This window comes from Poromitra crassiceps, assembly GCF_964638095.1.
Source record: "Poromitra crassiceps genome assembly, chromosome: 30".
In the NCBI taxonomy this organism is placed as follows: domain Eukaryota; kingdom Metazoa; phylum Chordata; class Actinopteri; order Beryciformes; family Melamphaidae; genus Poromitra; species Poromitra crassiceps.
Window position 1 is genome coordinate 9,368,605 of NC_139652.1, and position 18,026 is coordinate 9,386,630.

At 41.6% G+C, this 18,026-nt stretch overlaps 1 protein-coding gene across 2 annotated transcripts in view; it reads left to right on the forward strand.

Annotated features, from left to right (window-relative positions):
• The first annotated feature begins 4,336 nt into the window (after nt 1–4,336).
• LOC310800710 (CUGBP Elav-like family member 2) overlaps nt 4,337–18,026 on the forward strand; it is a 62,523-nt gene continuing 48,833 nt past the window's right edge. For both annotated transcript variants that reach the window (XM_083663324.1, XM_083663325.1), the window contains exon 1: nt 4,337–4,559. In XM_083663324.1, the coding sequence (XP_083519450.1) occupies nt 4,486–4,559 (74 nt within the window). In that variant the 5' untranslated portion in view covers nt 4,337–4,485. The remainder of the gene's footprint in view (nt 4,560–18,026) is intronic.

An 18,026-nucleotide genomic window follows, 5' to 3' on the forward strand; every position in this document is an offset into this window, starting at 1 on the left:
AAGGGAATCCTATATGCTGAAATCCTCACCAACTCAATATAGTCTGCTTCGAAAGTCAACCCCCCACTTTTGTACACCTTTTAAACTTTCAAAGTAGGTAAAAGGGGACCATATTTTCCAGAACCTGTCCAGAATCCGTTTTTAGAGTGAGGTTTAAATTGCACGTTAAGTCAGTGAAAGAGACATTACCATGCTGAGCGTTTTTGAGAGGTATTACACACACACGGTGGAGGATCAGAGCAGGAAAGACATTAGCTTCGGTTACTCTCTGCTCTACATGATGCCCGTGGCACTGACACTCATACCAAGCAGCAACACATCATAAAGAACGGGATTTCAACGTCGCCGTTTAAAATATTCATGTCGGCAGGAAAGAGGAAGTGCAGGGCTGAATGGATGGTGGATTTGTGCTCAGATCAGAGGGAGAGCAGAGCGAGGCCTTCATGTCGGTTTCATCGCTGATGATAGCAACCCACACTAAGATGACTCTGTTTCAGATGACTTACCTACTTAACGTCATGGAGATAGAGCACCTATAGGGGCCTGAGACCTAGATTTAATTTCCCCCGGGTTGTGTGGCTGAAGCCCGTTCAAAATGTCGGCCTGCTGGCATTGTTACAGCTTAAACGTAAGTGTTACTTCATAAAGTAGTCATAAGAAGGAGGCAAAGTTGTTATGCAAGAATGTGTTCCATAATGCTCACAGGCTGAGAGAAAATGCTCTCTGCCCCTTCGTGTCACGTTCTTCACCCTGTGCCTCGGTCTATAGGCAAATCAGCTTTTTCCATTGCAAATTGCCACTTCAAACAGCCTTTTGATAAAGCAGAGGGCTTGTGCCTCTCCAATGGACCCATTTCACAGCAACCGTTTTGAGGCGGTAAAAGCAGGAAGTAAAGCAGGTGTAACTAATACAATCAATTATGCTTCCATTCTGGTTAGGTGTTTCCGGTGCCAGGGCCCTCCTTGATGTAAACCGTTTTCCAGACAATCATTTAGTTTGACAGTTATTGAGAATTTTTTTGAGTAAAGTTGTGGACCAGTGATTGAATTTGTGCATGAATGACATCACTGGTCCACAACTTTACTCAAATCAACTCTCAATAACTGTCAAACTAAATGATTGTCTGCAAAACGGTTGACACTTTTCGGATATGTGTGAGATTCTGTGCAAAATAAATCAGCATTGAAAATGGGTGGAGTGTTCCTTTAATGACAAAATCAGTTCGACACTTAATGGCCACGGCTACAGAGTAAACACAACTCCATTTTCGGCGTTAATAAAGATGATGGTTTTTGAAACTTGATCCGTATTGCAGCAAGCTGGATAAAAAGCGTTCGCAGTGCTGCATTTGGGGCAATTAAATGATTCAAGATACATGATGCCTACATGCACAGGAGGGGTGCCACAAAACCAGGACCTGTGGAAGAGATCTTACAGCAACTGTGTCGACGTTTCCCGTAATTTGGCCCAATCTGACAGTGGGAATAAATCACCCGTGTCCCAATTTCCCCGAAGTTTTCCTAATACGAGTGTCAATTAGTACAAGAGTGCTACTGTGGCCACAGCTTTGCAGCCTGCAAACGGGGCTGCCGCAGGCGGCACAATGCATTAGCGCACGATGAGCTGTCAGAGAGGATTATTTCAGCCACGCCAGTCAGCGAAGGGGGTGGGCGCCGCTCTGCTGCACTAAAGGAGAGGAGAAGAAGAGAGGGGGGCGGGAGACAGAGAGAGAGACAGGGAGAGAGAGAAACACAGAGAGAGGAAAGAGGGAAAGAGAAGAAAAGTGGCCATTACACAAGGTGGATTTTTCCAGAGCACCGATGTTGGAACACTCTTCTGAGCTGGCCCTGGTGCAGAGTTTGTACGTCAACAGCATGCGCTGTCCCCCCTCTGCGCCCGGGGTCTCTGTCAGGAATGAGGACCTGCCTATGAGGTACGTTGGAGGGTTGGCCCCTCATTCAAATCTGCCCTGGCTTTTGTGGGAGCAGCCCCGTATTTGGAATGTCTCTTTTGTCCACGGCTGGATATTGTTATAGGATGTATTGTTTCCAGTTGAGGCATTCTCCCATGCTGTGAGTGTGGGGAGGGCAGTGTAGTTGTAATGTGTCTCTAGGCTTTAAGGAAAACACAGACCTCTCTTTAAATTTCCCAGTCCCAAACCAGACTCATCGTTACTAGACACAAATGATTCAATCAGAGGGTAGTGGTGCATCTTTGAATAGCACACAATTTCCACGCAGAGTTTAGACACAAAATCAATATTGCATAGCATTTTCATGCAATTAAATATAAATATACAGTGCCTACCTCCTCCCAAAGTTCCACAGGGACTCAGGTACTTGCATGGACTATAAATAAGGAGAGAGAGATGCAGTGTGTCAGTGATGCAGGTGTCTCTCAATCACATATAGGCAAATGAAAAAGACAGACGTGGAGTGAGGTTAGAGGCCCACTGAACGCAGCCCAGGCCTAACTGTCCTGCCTCAGTCAAAATCAACATATGATATGCATGATCTTTTCAAGAGAACATGAGGGAACATTTACATCCATCCTTTCCGTAAGTCACTCTGATAAGGTGGTGTTATCATCTGTGCTCAGTTATCTTGTCTCTGTAGATTTCTTCTAGAGCGCCGGATAAGATGAAGTTCCCCCTCTCCATTTTGAGAGCGCTTTAGTCGGTCGCCATTCTGCAAATGCTTCCATGAAAGGCAGAGCCGAAGAAAAAAGTCTGCCTACAAGTTCATGGCGACATTTCCGAGCAGAAATGACGCAGAGCCATTTGGGTCGCAGCTGCACAAATTTGGCGTGACCCATTCTACAATAAGGTCAGGAATGGGTGGAAATCAAATGCTGGATGAATTGATGTGTGTGTGTGTGTGTGTGGGTGTGTGTGTGTGTGTGTGTGTGTGTGTGTGTGTGTGTGTGTGTGTGTGTGTGACTTCAGTTCCAGTGCACGAGGAAAAGCCATTGATGTAAACAACAAAAGCATGATATGTGTGGAGGTTTACGATAGGATTACAATAATAATCTGAGATTAAGAGCGGGAGGAAAGTATTGGATGGCACCAGCGACAAGGCCAAGACCTATGCAATCCACTACAAGACATCACTTAGAAAAATCCAAGTAGACACACATCAAACACTAGAAATAAAGACAATTGTGGGATCTACTCTACAGTATTCTATGTATGGTATATGTACATAGACATACCCACTTAAACAAGAGAGGCCAAACAAGAGCCTGCTATTTACAGGAATCCAGCTCCTTCTATAACAAATCTATTCAATAAATTCCCCAGAGATCTAATTGAGTCAAAAGGAAATATGTGGATGCTGCAGATGGGATGACATTATTGTATTTTTCCACCATTTTAATGAAATCTGATTCTCCAGAGAGGTTTAGGCTACCTTTTTATAGCAGCCCCTCAAGCTTAATGGTAATCCATGTTACATACTGTGCTCGTCTGCATGTATGGCAAAATAGGTCGCATTGCATATCACATTATGCATTCAAACCTCTTTAGACTGTTTAGTATAGCATATCCCACACTGGTACCAGGTTGCCTGGAAATTGCTATGGATACAAGGATTAAGCCGGATTTCATAAATGAGATATTTCTTAACACTTGCTATGAATAATATTTTTGGATTGTGCAGCTGCTGAAGCAGTAATGAGTGGTTTGATAATTAGGCTGAGCCCCCTGCCTCTCTGCTATGGCAAACAATATTTGACAACCCCTTTCCCCCAGTAGTAGAGGCCTCACCCTGCAAGTCCAGCTCAACAAAAGAAGATAGGCTCCCCCTCCCCCAGGGACACAACAGCCAAAACATAAAAAGAGAACATGACCTATGACCCTGGGGGAAAGCAAGACCCAAGACGCCAAGAAAAACTGCATTTTAAACAGCTCACTTTCGATAACAGATTTATTGACTTATAAACCGGCGGGGACTGACCTATATTTACAAGAAGGCAATAGCCTAGGCTACCTAATTTACAGGCCTTGACCAAAAGTGTGGAAACAGGATAATGGCGTTAATGGCCACTATATGGGACATCCTAAGGTAAATGGTCTCTGATCAGTTGATATTTGATTGTGCACGGATTACCTTACCAAAACCACACAATATAAATTCTATAATTAATTGCAGTAGTGTGATTTTACATGCACACGCAATGCCTGCCTGGAGCCAGGCTGAGCAGCAGCAGTAACGTATACTTTTGTTAAGAGGCCACGCCTCTGCTTTGCTGCAGCTCGCTGTGCAGTTTGACAGCAGCCAGACTGAATTTATTTCAGTTGGGGACGGCCAGAAAATTAGGAGGAAGAATACAGCGAATACCGGTTTCCTCTCCCATGCCGTTTTGAAGAGCCACCCCCCTGCCTGCACCTGTTCTGCTCAGTCTCCTCGCCGTCTCGCAGGAGTTGAGCCTCTTGCGAGTGGACCTCGTCGCTTCTCATTGTTTGATAGGCGTTGTGTTGTTTTGAACATGACTTCGTCGTACAACCTGGATTTTCACCCTTCTTTGGCCGAAAGTCGGTTAATGAGTTCGAGTGATACAATGTAAGTAAACCCAGCTGTCGATTTGTCTTGCTTTTCTTCCCCGCCCAAACCTTGGCGTGCTTTGAAAGAGAGAAGCGAAACACTGTTCGGGAGGGACTAGGGTGGGAGTTAGCTTAGCTAACGTTAGCTTAACTAGAAACTGCGATGCTAACGTTGCTAGTATGTAACCGCTAACACGAATAATGTCGCAATACGCCCCGTCGAAGTTAACCCAGATTACATAACTTGCTTTACAACAAAGAATGTAACGTTAACCACAAAGACACCGCGAGTAAATGTAACGTTAACCGTAGCAATGACTGAGCACATTATTTACTGGGCTACATATTGCTCGAAAAGACCAAACGCCGCTGGCTCGCGACGGTATCGGATATTGTGCGCGCAAGAATAGTCGGGTGACATGTGCTTCCGGAGATCACACGTTTCGGTATCAAACTAAAAAAAAACAGTCTTTGGCAACCTTATAACGACAGTCCCGTCGGTCTTTTTGTTTACTTATACAAGCACGACACTCACACCGTCTTGCTTTCGTGGTTAGCTAAGTTCGAGCTGAACAAGTTCACATCGACGTGTTCGATCGAAAAGGGTAGGTGGTACATTGAGCTTCATAGTCAACATGCTAACGCTATGCTTCAAAGGGAAGTAACTGTTACACCGACGTTAAAGACCTTGTTAATGCTATATTTGTGCTTGTGCAGTCGCTATAAGTAAGCACTTGCTGATAAAAGGTATTGTCGTGCTTATATATCAGCGTGTATTATTATTATTACCCATATAATTCTTCAATTTTAATAGGCCGAGCTCAATAAGGCAATTGAACCTTCTTTGTAAGCAGCACACGAGCTAAGCTTGGCTACCCTGGCGCACTCCCAGTCCCTCCCTGTCTATGCTAGCAAATCTAGCTAACGTCGTTAGCTACAGCTTATAGATTTTCATCGGTGCTCCATGTTGAATTTAGAGTGCTTACTTAGCGACAGAAAACACGTGGTCGCTACATTGGTCCATTAATGGGAATCTTGTGACAGGGCATGCCACCAGGGAAGGGGAAAAACAACAACCAGCAGACAACCGAACGGACCATTTTATAACTGTCCTCCTCTCGGTGCAGCTAGGCTAATTATGTTTAACAGGACCAGTGCTGAAACTCTAGCTGTCTTCACAAGGCTGTTTAAAGTGTGTATGTTTACAGTTTCTGGTATGCTATTTGCCTGGCTCCAGACCTTCGAATCCGCCCACTCCATGGACTTGAGTTTGGCGAGTTGCGTTGACAATTCGGTCTTATCAGGCTAGTAGTATGCTATCTTTATTTTGCAGCAAAACGGGCTTGGTCCCATGATTTCATGTCCTTCCACTTTCAGCAAAAATGTTGAGTGTTCACAAACAGTATTTCACAATGTGCCAAAGTCCCCCCCCCCCCCAATATTATTTAATGTTATTTTGAAAAGGTAATTCTTTTGAATCTTTTCTATCAGTTTTTGTCTGTCATTGTTTCATGTCAGGCAGGTTGGTATGAATGAGCCAAGACTGCAAATTCCTTTCTTATCCAGGGATAAGAAACGAATTACATTATGATCTGTTCCTGCATCCTTAAACCAAATCTTGGTGTCCTGGGATAATAACCCAAAATCAAGGAGTGCTTGTAGAATTTAATGGGTTTTACAGCACTTCTAGCAGTTCTCTACATTATGCCTGAAGGGCTAGGCGTGGACCCCCCCCCCACACACTCATTTGATGTGGGATGTCTTATCTTCTGGTTTGAGAGACAGTGAGGTGGTAATTAGATCTGGCCCCAGCTGTATTTGATTGATTAGTCCTCTTGATTGGTGACAGTGAGAGTGACTATCTGGGCTTACCGTGATCCTTTGGCAGCAGATGCCGGCAGAGTGCTATGTCAGTGAGCTAAGCGTCATGGTGATCCCTTTGTTGTGGACGGGGAGCTGTTGATCTGAGCAAAGTGTAGGCTCTTGGCACCGGGTCCGAGAGCTGCTCGGGGCGGGCCAGCTGTTCTGCTCCCGCCCGCCCGCCCGTTCACTGTGGCGGCGGCGGTGGGAGAGCGCCATGCAGACAGATGTTGAAGGCCGGGGAGCAGGAGGGCTCTGATCCAGCCTGTCACCTGTTCCCCTGCTCCTGCTGCTAGTGTGGCGCGCCAACGACCCCGTGTCTAATTAGAAGACTGCCTGGCCCGGGCCAACATGCTCAGCTCGGCCTTGGAGCGTTCACAATCACGCTCCCTATCTCTAATGTGGGGTGGTGTGTTCGAAGGTTGCCAATTTCACAAACGCATGGTATTGTGGGACAGTGTTGCATAAGGTCACCGTGTTCACAAAATTGTCAATACGGTATGGCTGTTGTTCAGTCATCATCGCCACAATCTACTGTACACTACAGTCCTCGTGAAATGGCAAAGGAACAAAACTATGCTATGTTAAAGCTAGGCTTTAATGATTTTATGGGCAATGGAGTTCATTGAGCATAAAGCGAATGAACTGTTTAGGCCAGCATGCTTGTGACCTAGAAGTCAACAGTCTACGTCTGCAGTTCACGTGAAGTGGAACCAGCTGTTTGTTGAAAAAACATTTCTCGGGTGGCCAAGTACAGTAGTGGATTAGGAGGAAGAGGTGTGTGTGTGTGTGTGTCAGCTGGCTAACCTTTCTCGTTTGGATTCATGCCTGCAGTTAGGGCTATCATATTGTGATTATTTTGCTGAATGTTGCCGTACAGTTAACTGATAGTTTTCTTCTTTTTATTTTTCAGCAAACAAAAAATGAAATGTTGCTGAATGTATGCTGTCTTTGAATACAATGAAAGATTTCTCATTCATCATTGATCATGTGCAATTTGATCATGTGCCAAAGTGCCATTTGAAATTATACACCAGAAATTGGGCTCAGCAGTTGGCACCAGAATACCATGTGTAGGTATCCATTTTGAGCAAGGAGCATCCACCACTGACAATTTAATTTAATAAGTTCTGATTTGAAAATTAAAGTAGTCTCTTTTCAGTTTAATTTTTCCCAAAATGTAATTGTGTAACCCTAATGGCAGTTCTAAAACGGCGGATCGGTGCCATTTGTAAGCAATAAGTATAGACTGGAAATAAAAATAGTCTTATTTAGTAAGGGGTGTGTTCTGTATTAATTAAAGAGGTCATGTATCCTATTCAGGTTGGGATAATGGATGACTTGACTTTGTAATTCAATGCAGTAAGCCTACTCTGTCAAAGTACGCAAATAATTGCTGCTTTTAGTGTGCCGTTTGTCTCTTCATTTGAAATACCTTGCTACGACTGCTGCCTCTGCCAATGAGCTCCACCTGAAGATTTGCATTCATGTTCCATCTGAGAGGGATGTGCCCAGAGTTTATTTGGTTGGAATATTACGCTGGATATTTGATGATTCGTTTACACTGGCTTTACTTAGCAACGTCATCCATAACCACCTGGGACGCTTGGTGTGATTATGGAGCTAATGGGGCGGGCCTTGTCATCATATGCTGGCCGTCTGTTAACATGGGGCCCATTCAGAGGCTGATTGAACATGTCTGTCTTCATCAGGGGTAATGCAACAATGAAATCAGGCCATATTGAGCTGAATTGTTGTTAAATGCCATGAGGAAAATGTCTTAATACCTTCTCATCAGAACCCCCCATGTGCTGATTAGGGTCCAGCACTTGGTATGGAAATCAAGTAGCCTAATGCACAGTTCTGTTTCCGCTTCCTTCAACTGAAGTGCAGACCTGCCAACATGTACACATTTTGCGTAGCAGCAGGCACGCATTTTGACATCAAAGTACGCTGCCTGGTACAATTTGTCATTCTAAAAGTACGCAAAAAAGCGGAGAGGCTGCAGTCCGAGTTTAATTGTGCACGTGCAGTAATCGTCTGGGCAGCAGCTGGAGTTGCCACGTCGTGGGCATTTTCCCACCAGTTAATATACACGTGACAACAGCAGTGTTACCGGTGAGGCGGTGACACCGGATAAATTAATGTAAAAAAAGCAGCTCCTCAGCTGTCACCACGGTCCAGCCCCTCTCCACTGATGTGTTAGACACTGGCTGTCTGGCTGCCTCACATTACGCACTCATTCATGGCTGGAGACAATCTTTCTCAAGAGACTAACGTTGGCGACAAATCTGGAGACTTTTTCAGACCATGGGATTAACATGACCAGCAAGCAGCAATAAGCCAGGCAATGACGATAGCTGGGTAGCATGTGCTTTTACCACAGCTAAAAGTTTGCTTGCCGACTGTGCTATTAGCATCGATGCTAGTGGATTTTTAGCTGTGGTAAAAGCACATTTACAGAGATGGCAGTGACAACAAAAGACACCCAGGCTTAGCTTAGGGTCTTACCTACATGTATATGAGGGGGGGCATTGTGTTCACAATGTATAACTAACGTTACTTGCTTGTCTAACCAGAGATAAGCCTACGATGAACAGCACAGCCACACTCGGGCAGTCCCATTTAGGGAGCCATTGTAATTTACACCAGCGTACGCTGAAACTGGCACGCGTCTTCCTCCATAAAAATGAACGCTGTTGCCGGTGGGCAAGTTATGTTAACGGTGTATGCCCCACCACCGTATAACACTGGTAGTGTTGTCACCTGCGATACTATACCAGCCAAAGTATGACAAAGGCGGGTAGTGTCTAACCTGACGCTGCCAGATGGACGGTTTAGCTCCACATTACATTTCACTAAACCAGTCGATCTGGGAATGCAGTAACCCGACCCGTTGACGGAGGCGGGCACTTTTTCCAAGCTACTTGGCAGGTGATTGGATGACCCATCTGTCTATCACCGCTGGTGCGTGTTAACTTCAACCAATCAGATCGCCATGCCTCTGACGTCACGTTTGCGACCGGAGGACAGTGCATGGCCTGTGCATGCAAGAGTGATTGAGTCCTCATCGTCGTAAAGTTGCATTCGAAGCATGAGGTTAGATTATAACGAACTAGTTGTGTGGCTTAGCCTTCCCAAATGTTGAGGGTCGTTTTTTTTTAATTTAATACATAGAATTGGGAACGTTACATTCAATTTCATTCAGACTGCCTGTCACTTCCGCGGCGCCAGCCATGTTGACGAGTGAAAAGAACTACAAAGACCATGTGCGTCACACAGAAAGCCCGCCTAAGGCTGCCGCTGATTTGTCGAGCCGGCCATGGTTCGGCCAATCATCTTAACTGCCTGTGCATGACCAGATGGATTACGTCGAGGGAATCTCTTTTGATCTTGCGAGGTTATCCATCTTGCAAGCAAGGTTAGGTAGTGTCATGATACCATGGCAAAATCTGTATATTTTTTTGTTTTAATTAATTAACCCCAAAGCTTGCATTTCAGGTCTTTTCATTTGATTGACTGGTCATAGAAACATGGTTGGTGCAGCGAATTTATGACAATATTGAGATTATAGGCTATAGCCTGCTATCAATTGTTTTTTACGCTTACCGGCACTGTTTTTTTTTTTTTCAAACGGAAACACTGGTGAGTGTGTGGAGACTCCTGTTAGCTGAGCTACAATTAGCGACCTGTATGCTAATGGATAGCAGCTGGAGCTCCACATTTAATGTTACAACATTGCCTTCCTAGATAGAAACAAACACACACGTGTTGTTGCTTCCAGAAGAAGGTGGCAAACGTCACTACAGTATTTTGACTGCAGAAATTAGTGAATTTGGGAATGGAGGCAAAGCATTGTGCTGCTGGCAGCATCATTCCATGGTAGTATAGTGTCTCATGGTAGTAGCAGCATTTAAAACAGCTGGTATAGTAAGCACCGTGACGTTTTGGCACCACGGTAGAGCGGTGGTACTAGGCATGGGGTCAATTTCCGGTTTTGCTGGTCCGGTGTACGAGCTTAAACCGATTTGATTTAACGTTAACCAGCCAAACGCACAATAATCCTACTGTCCCATTCCCAGCGCCCGTTTTACTCGCATATGCGACTAAAAATAGAACAGTGCGAATTGTAAAATGCCTTTTGGGGCATGTGTGCGAGTACAGAATTTGACCTTCAATATACTGTATATATTTATTTTTTCAGAGCGTTAAAAATCAGAACAGCATTAAAGTTGAGAGCCTGTGTCCCAGTTTACTTAAAGGCAACACAGCGTTGCCTTGAACCAATGGTGACTGGGGGGAAAAAGCATGTGATCTCTCGTCAGCGGAAAAACAAGCAGCTTGCAGCTTGCTCCCAGTGCTCCACAGAAAAAATGTCTAGCCGTCCTCAAGTGTGGGAGCATTTCACCCACAATAATTTGAAGTGCAAAATCTGCTAAATAAGCTGAACTGGCTTATCATGGCAAAACGAGTATGATGCACGAGCATCTCAAAAGGAAGCATGTTGTGGCGAATGCAGATGAAGGCTAATTAGCTTGTTAGCTCACTGCCAAACGCAACGTTAAGTTTTAGCTGCTAATGTTAGCTATTGCCTAACGATATTAACGTTAAAAGCCTGCTGTAACGTTGTCATCTTAGCAAAGTTAAGCTCATGTGTTGCTGACGGGAATACTGGAAACCTCATTTTACTCCACAGTTTGCACTAGGGATGCATCGATTATAAATTTTGATGTACGATTATAGTCTGAGAAAAAACCACGATTATCACGGTTTCACGATTATTGTTATGGACGTATAAAAATCACATGAGCATTCTTTAAATAGAGGTTTTATTGTATTTCCCCCACAATCTTAACAGTTGCTGCCATCGGATTAAAAAAAGAAGAAAGAAAGGGCAGATGTACTCAGATGTGGCTCTGACCTAATCAAATCTAACTGACATCACTATTGTGAACATAAAACAAACAACATTTCTGATATATGATTGTTTTAGTAAAGTGTATCACTCAATAGTCAATACAAAAAATATTTTATTATTATTTTATAGAAGCGAAAGTCTATAGCTGCTTAGTCTGCAGAAAAAACACAAAAGGCATAGTAACTTATTGGCATCTTACTGGCAACTAAATGGGCCGTCTGAATTTTGCATTGGGGTCAGTTCTATTGAAGTGATGATGGGGCAGGCATGGAAAGCCTCACTATAAGCCATCATGTGTCGTTTCACTTTTTACTGGAAAATGCTCCCTCTAGATCAGTGATTCCCAACCTGTGGTCCGCGGCCCCCTGGTGGGCCGCGAAGGTATTGCAAGTGGGCCGCCAAATCATTTCCAAAAGTATGATTTTTGAAAAAAAAAAAAAAAAAAAATTATAATTTTTTTTTGAAAGATTTTGAAAAATCATACTTGAAAAAGTATGATTTTTGTTTCTTTGATGTTATTGCTTTTGCTTGAATTGAAGTTTCATCTTTACATCATCTTTATATTGGGTTTGTGTTTATTTGTAACCCTATCGATTTAATGGGCTTTCTTCTGATATTTGGATTTTGTTTGGATCTGATATTGGATGTCAAATTGTTATGAGAATGCATTTTTCCATTGTTGAAGGAAACCGTTATTTATTAATCATTTGTTAATTAGCCTGTTACAGACAGCCCCTTGCTTGTCATTTCTGACATCTGTGTGGTGCTGATGGACAGCTCCTTGAATGATTTGTGTGTGTGTGTGTGTGTGTGTCTGTGTGTGCGTGTGTGTGTGTATGTGTGTGTGTGTGTGGACAGCTCCTTGAAAACTGTAATACTGAAGGTGTTGCAACATGTTACAGGTGCTGTGTTAGTGACTGTGGAGCTTCCAACATGTTTCTCCTGTATTCAGTTCAGTCCTTTATGTTCAATTTTCAATAAAAAAGTGCTCTGAGAACGCATTATATGGCCTTTGTATTTATGGGGTCGGAGGTGGGCCGCGAACATTTTTGAGACATAAAAGTGGGCCCTGAGTTGGAAAAGGTTGGGAACCACTGCTCTAGATTAAAGAAAGGACACTCTGTGGTGTTGACTGGTGTTTGTTATGTAAATGTGCGCATTTGTTTTCGTTGTCTCAGTCAGATCATGACTGCCAAGCAGCTAGCTACGTTAGCTTCACGTTATTAGGCCTACATGTAACGTTAGCGGGTTGCTTTTGGAGTTGACACAAACCCTTGATGTTTCTTTTTGTGTAAAGCATGAGGTTCTCTATGGTTTACGCCAGCTCTGGGAGCATGAAGTGCTTTAAATGCGGGGATGTTTGGTCACAACGAGCTCGAGGACCGCTGCCTGTTGAACTATTTACGCTAGGCCATGGCCAGCTAGCTAACATTAGCCACAACAGCTAACGTTAACGTCATTGACTGTATGTTAACGGTAAACAAATCCGCTGCCTCCTCCCCATGTTTGGTTTAACGTAACACCAGCTCAGACTTTCCCCTAATCTCAGAAACCTTGCGGGACATGTATTGCAACATTTATTTTGGTGCTGGCGTCCATGGCTAGGCTACCGACTGACTACTACTGGGAGACATGGCAGCTGCCTGTGTTTGGTGCCTCCGCTAAATAGTCCGTGCGGGAAACGAAGCGAGAGAGACAGGTTCTTCACGGGAGTTTTAAACTGACGAACTGTTGTGAAACAAAACACTCGGTGTAGCGGAGCCTCTGCGGTTATATAACCATGACGTTTTAAATCGTGGTTAATAGTCAAACCGGTTAACCCCTGCATCCCTAGTTTGCACTCTACTTACTACATTTAAAAATGTGTTTGATGCCTGAGAAGACCAAAACAATTGATTTTTGTTGATATTTTGGTTGCATACATAGTGAATAGTTTAGTAGTAGTGCCCTAATTTTATTTTGCATTATTCATTCAATGGATAGTACATATTTCATTGCACTATATGTTTTCAATTTCAATGTGTACTATTTTGCAGTTTTGCAATTTGCACTATATTACATTTATTACATGCAAGTACATTGATGTCAGAAATAAATATTCTGCTACATGCTCTAAACTTTAAAGTTCATGAAAATATTATTTTTGAGTGAATTATCATCTTAATTGTCTTTATTTTTATTTGGCACATGCTTAAAACAACTTGAAGCTAAATTTAGAAGCTGATGATGGCTAAATCGGAGCGATTGAGTAATTGTGCGATATGATCCGATTAGTCGACTAACCGTTAAAATAATCGGTGACTAGACTATCAAAATAATCGTTTGTGGCAGCCTTAATTTAAAGAGAGAGAGAGTAGTCATAGTGCCCAATGCCCACGGAAGTCCACAATGCTTGTGAGCCTGCGAGGTAATAACGTAGGCTACTAGCCTACTTTTTTATGAAAGACTTGGATGCGCAACACCAAACTTTTCAGCAGCAAGCTCCTGAAATGGACCAAGTGATGCTCGTAAGAATAGTGCTGCTCTGTTTATTCTCAACAGAAAAACTCTGCGGCTCCGCCTACCTGCATCTCCCCCCCCCCCCCCCCCCCCCCTCAAGTGTCGGGGAGGGCGAGTTACGGCTGCATGTAAATGGGAATATTAGTGGATTATTCTTTTAGTCGGAATATTGTCATTTTCCGAATATGGGCAAAAAGCGGAATATTGTGTGCATGTAAACTAGTCACTGAAGCCACATGTACTCTCCTCTCTAGATTACGCTCTCTGCACTCTCTCTGCAGCCCGCACACGTCTAGGATTGATTATTTTATTTATTTTATTTGTATTCTCTCTGCACTCTTGTTCTACAGGTTTGTGATTTTTATTTTATTTTTTATTTTTTTATTATACATTTTTCATTTTCATTCCAACAACACATGAACAAAACAAACAGCTCAGACACATGAAAGGGAAAAAGACAAAAACATACATACCAAGAAAATAGTTATTGCTTATACAGCAGAAAAAGAATACATTAAATTAAACAAAAGTTTAAAAACAAAAAACAAAACGAAGAAATACAAAAACATTTCCTCAGCCTATGTCCATTTAACTCCAACCCTCACCTAGGCCTGGGCGATATGGCAATTTTTTTTATCACCATATGTTTTCTTATATCGATCGATGTCGATATTTATCACGATATAAATTTATCAATAATACTAATTGCGCATAAAAAGCACATGAAGAATTTTAGGGGCACAATTAAAATTCAATGCAGAGCGATATAGAATGTATTCGATACGACTCTATTAATCTCTGACCGGTTACAATTAAGTTGAATTCAATTCAAAGTATTCGCATGAGAGAGGCTCAATGCAGCTCATTGGCTATTGTTGTCATTAAATGATAACCTTTTATTTAGTCATCTGTTTGTCCATACTAGGGATGTTCATCAATTATCGAAAATCGATAATCGATCGTTAAGGATTGGAATCGATCCTGTGGCATTTCGATCGATTTTTTAATTATAATTTTTTTTTTTTTTTTTTTTTTGTGGACTAGGTTTGGGTGGAATTCGTTCCTCCTCGCCCCACTCCATTGCACAGCCGACTAACGTGAGGTGGAGCTTCATATAGTCTCTAGTTTTCTGGCTGGGCACGGGCCTTTGTGCCAACAAAACTGTTTTAAACATGGGAAATTCACACCGGCATGTGCCGGGGACAGCAGTGTTGGAGAGGAGACACATTGAAATAAAGAGTTCATTGAGGAGAACACGTTGTCTTTCGTATTTTCTGCCATAGGCATTTGTTTGTTTGTTTATTTAGATCCCCATTAGCTACTGTAAAAAACAGTAGCTACTCTTCCTGGGGTCCACATTCATATTTTACAATACTTCAATTATGAAAATACATTATATTCACATACAAACATTATTTACAAATATACATATCTGTATCATTCTTACTCATACATGCTACTACAACCACTTAGACACACAATGCAAAAACCAACAAAACACATAACCACAAACACTAGCTCAAAACTTATGTAATACATACAATTGCTCTATATAATAATTGAATATGTAATTAATTGAATAAGTGAGAAAATAAATTCCTTTATAACAATGAATGAAAAGCTCAAAAACAAAGGTCATGTTATATTTTACAGTTCTTGTGTAAACAGATATAATTTTAGTTTTTTGTTAAAGCATGTTTTATTACTTTGTGAAATCAAAAAATGTGGTAAAGAATTCCATGCCACCATTGCTCTGTAATAAACTGTTCTCTGAAATAGACTAGTTCTGCATGGAGGCAACAAAAACCGACCTTCTGACGACTGGCGAGTAGAATAATTATGACTATCTGCAAAAAATGACAATTTACTATAAAGTATTTTTGGGGTTTTAGTTATGATGATATTTTTCACATAGCACACGAGAGAATAAAGCAACCTACTCTTTACACTTAACCAAGCTAAATTATTATTCATTATACTTACACTCGTTCTATATGGACAGTGCAGAACAATACGTGCTGCTCTGTTTTGAGCTACCTGTAACCTGTTTAAATTATTTTCTGTTGTATTTGACCAAATAACCGAACAATAATCTAGCTGTGATAACACCAACGCTTGCATTGATTGTTTTATTAAATGGCTAGGCATGAATTTTCGACAGCGTTTTATTGCAGCCATACCTCTTCCCATTTTTACTACTAATTGGTCAATCTGACTGTTCCAAGATAGTTTACTGTCAATAGTGATCCCTAACAACTTTACATCAGTGACTTGTTCTATAAGTTTATCCCCTATAGTCAAGTGTAGGGATGGCATAACTTTTAATGAATGTTTTGAACCAACCACCATACATTTTGTCTTTTCAGTGTTAAGAACCAGTCTATTTTCCGTTACCCAATGCTCTATTAGCTTTAATTCCTCATTTAGGATCCTCCCAAGTTCTCCCGGTGTGTGTGATGATGTATATATTGTTGAATCATCTGCATACGTTGCAATGGTGGCACAATTCAAAATCAAAGGTAAATCATTTGTAAAAATTGAAAATAAAAGTGGTCCTAAGCAACTCCCTTGAGGCACCCCACAACTTAATGCACTTACCTCAGAATAACTACCATTAAAAAGTACAGTATATTTCCTATTTGTGAGATAGCTTTCGATCCATGCTGCAGCAGGTGCTTCAAAGCCATAACAGTTCAATTTCTTCAATAACAACATGTGATCTAATATATCAAATGCTGCACTAAAATCTAGCAATACAGCACCAACAATTTTCTTCCCATCAATTTCTTTCATCGATCCATCCGTCATCTGAGTTAATGCTGTAGCTGTGGAGTGCCCCTTTTTATAAGCATGTTGATACACAGTATTTAATTCATTTTTACAGAAGTAATTTTGTATTTGTTCATATGCTATTCTCTCCATAATCTTACTTAAAGCTGGTAATAAACTAATTGGTCGACTATTTTTTCCTGAGAATGGTTCTTTACCATTTTCTTCTAGTGGAACTATTTTGGCTATTTTCCATTCTGATGGACAAATACATTTGTCTAAACTTAGATTCATAATATAAGAAATAGGCAGATCAATCAGTTTTGCTACAGGTTTCAGTAGCTTCACTTCAAGATTATCAACACCGGAAGGTTTGTCTTTACTAGCACTTAACAATTTTTCAATTGTTCCAGTACAAATCTTTTCAAATTTAAACTTACATGATTTATTTGTCATTATTCTATCTTTTATTAACCTACGGTACTTGAAAGTGCATCTTCTTTATGTCTGAGATCCATACCATCCCTTAGTTTCTGTATTTTATTATTGAAATAGTAACTTAAATAATTGGCAATATCTATTGGTTTGGTCAGAAATTTTCCATCTACTTCCAAGAAGGATGGTGTTGCTTTAGCTTTTTTTCCCATTAATTCATTGAGTGCATTCCATATTTTCCTACTGTCTGATTTAGCATCCTTAATTCTATTTTGATAATACATACATACTTTTTTTCCTTTTTATTCAGTTTTGTTACACAATTCCTTACTTTACATTACAATAATTACTCCACTGCAAAGCATCACCTGATTTTGTTGCTTCTTCCTTGGCTAGGTTTCTTTGCACCATGTATTCTTTCAGTTCATGATCCAACCATGGAGCCCTAGCATTTTTTACAGTTTGCTTTCTTACAGGAGCATGTTTGTCAATAACAGGCGTAGGGCTGCCCTCGACCAAAGATTATCCTGGTCGACCAAAAGTCGACCCCAGCCCCGACCAATCGATTGGTCGAAACGGGGCCTAAAATATATATATATATATATATATATATATATATATATATATATATATATATATACTTTTTTTGCAGTGTACTTTTTTGTTTTCATTTTTTGTAGTATTTTTTGTTTTGTTTTGTGCAGTGTACTGACTACTGGGCGCACTCTACCCGATAGCTGATAATTATAAATCAAAGCTATTTGCAGCGTTGTAACATTACCGGAATGGACAGACTGATCAGCGTGCCATGCAACACCTGGCCATATTCAGTTAATGGGAAACAGCTTTGAGTTGCGTGTGCGATGGTGATGGTTATGTAACGTTAGCACACGTGGCGTGGTTAATTAGTTGGCAGAAAGGACAGCTAGACAGCTTTTGCGATTTATTCCAGTAACATCTTAACTCATTCAGGGCCAATGACGTCTTTAACGTGTTATCAGGAAT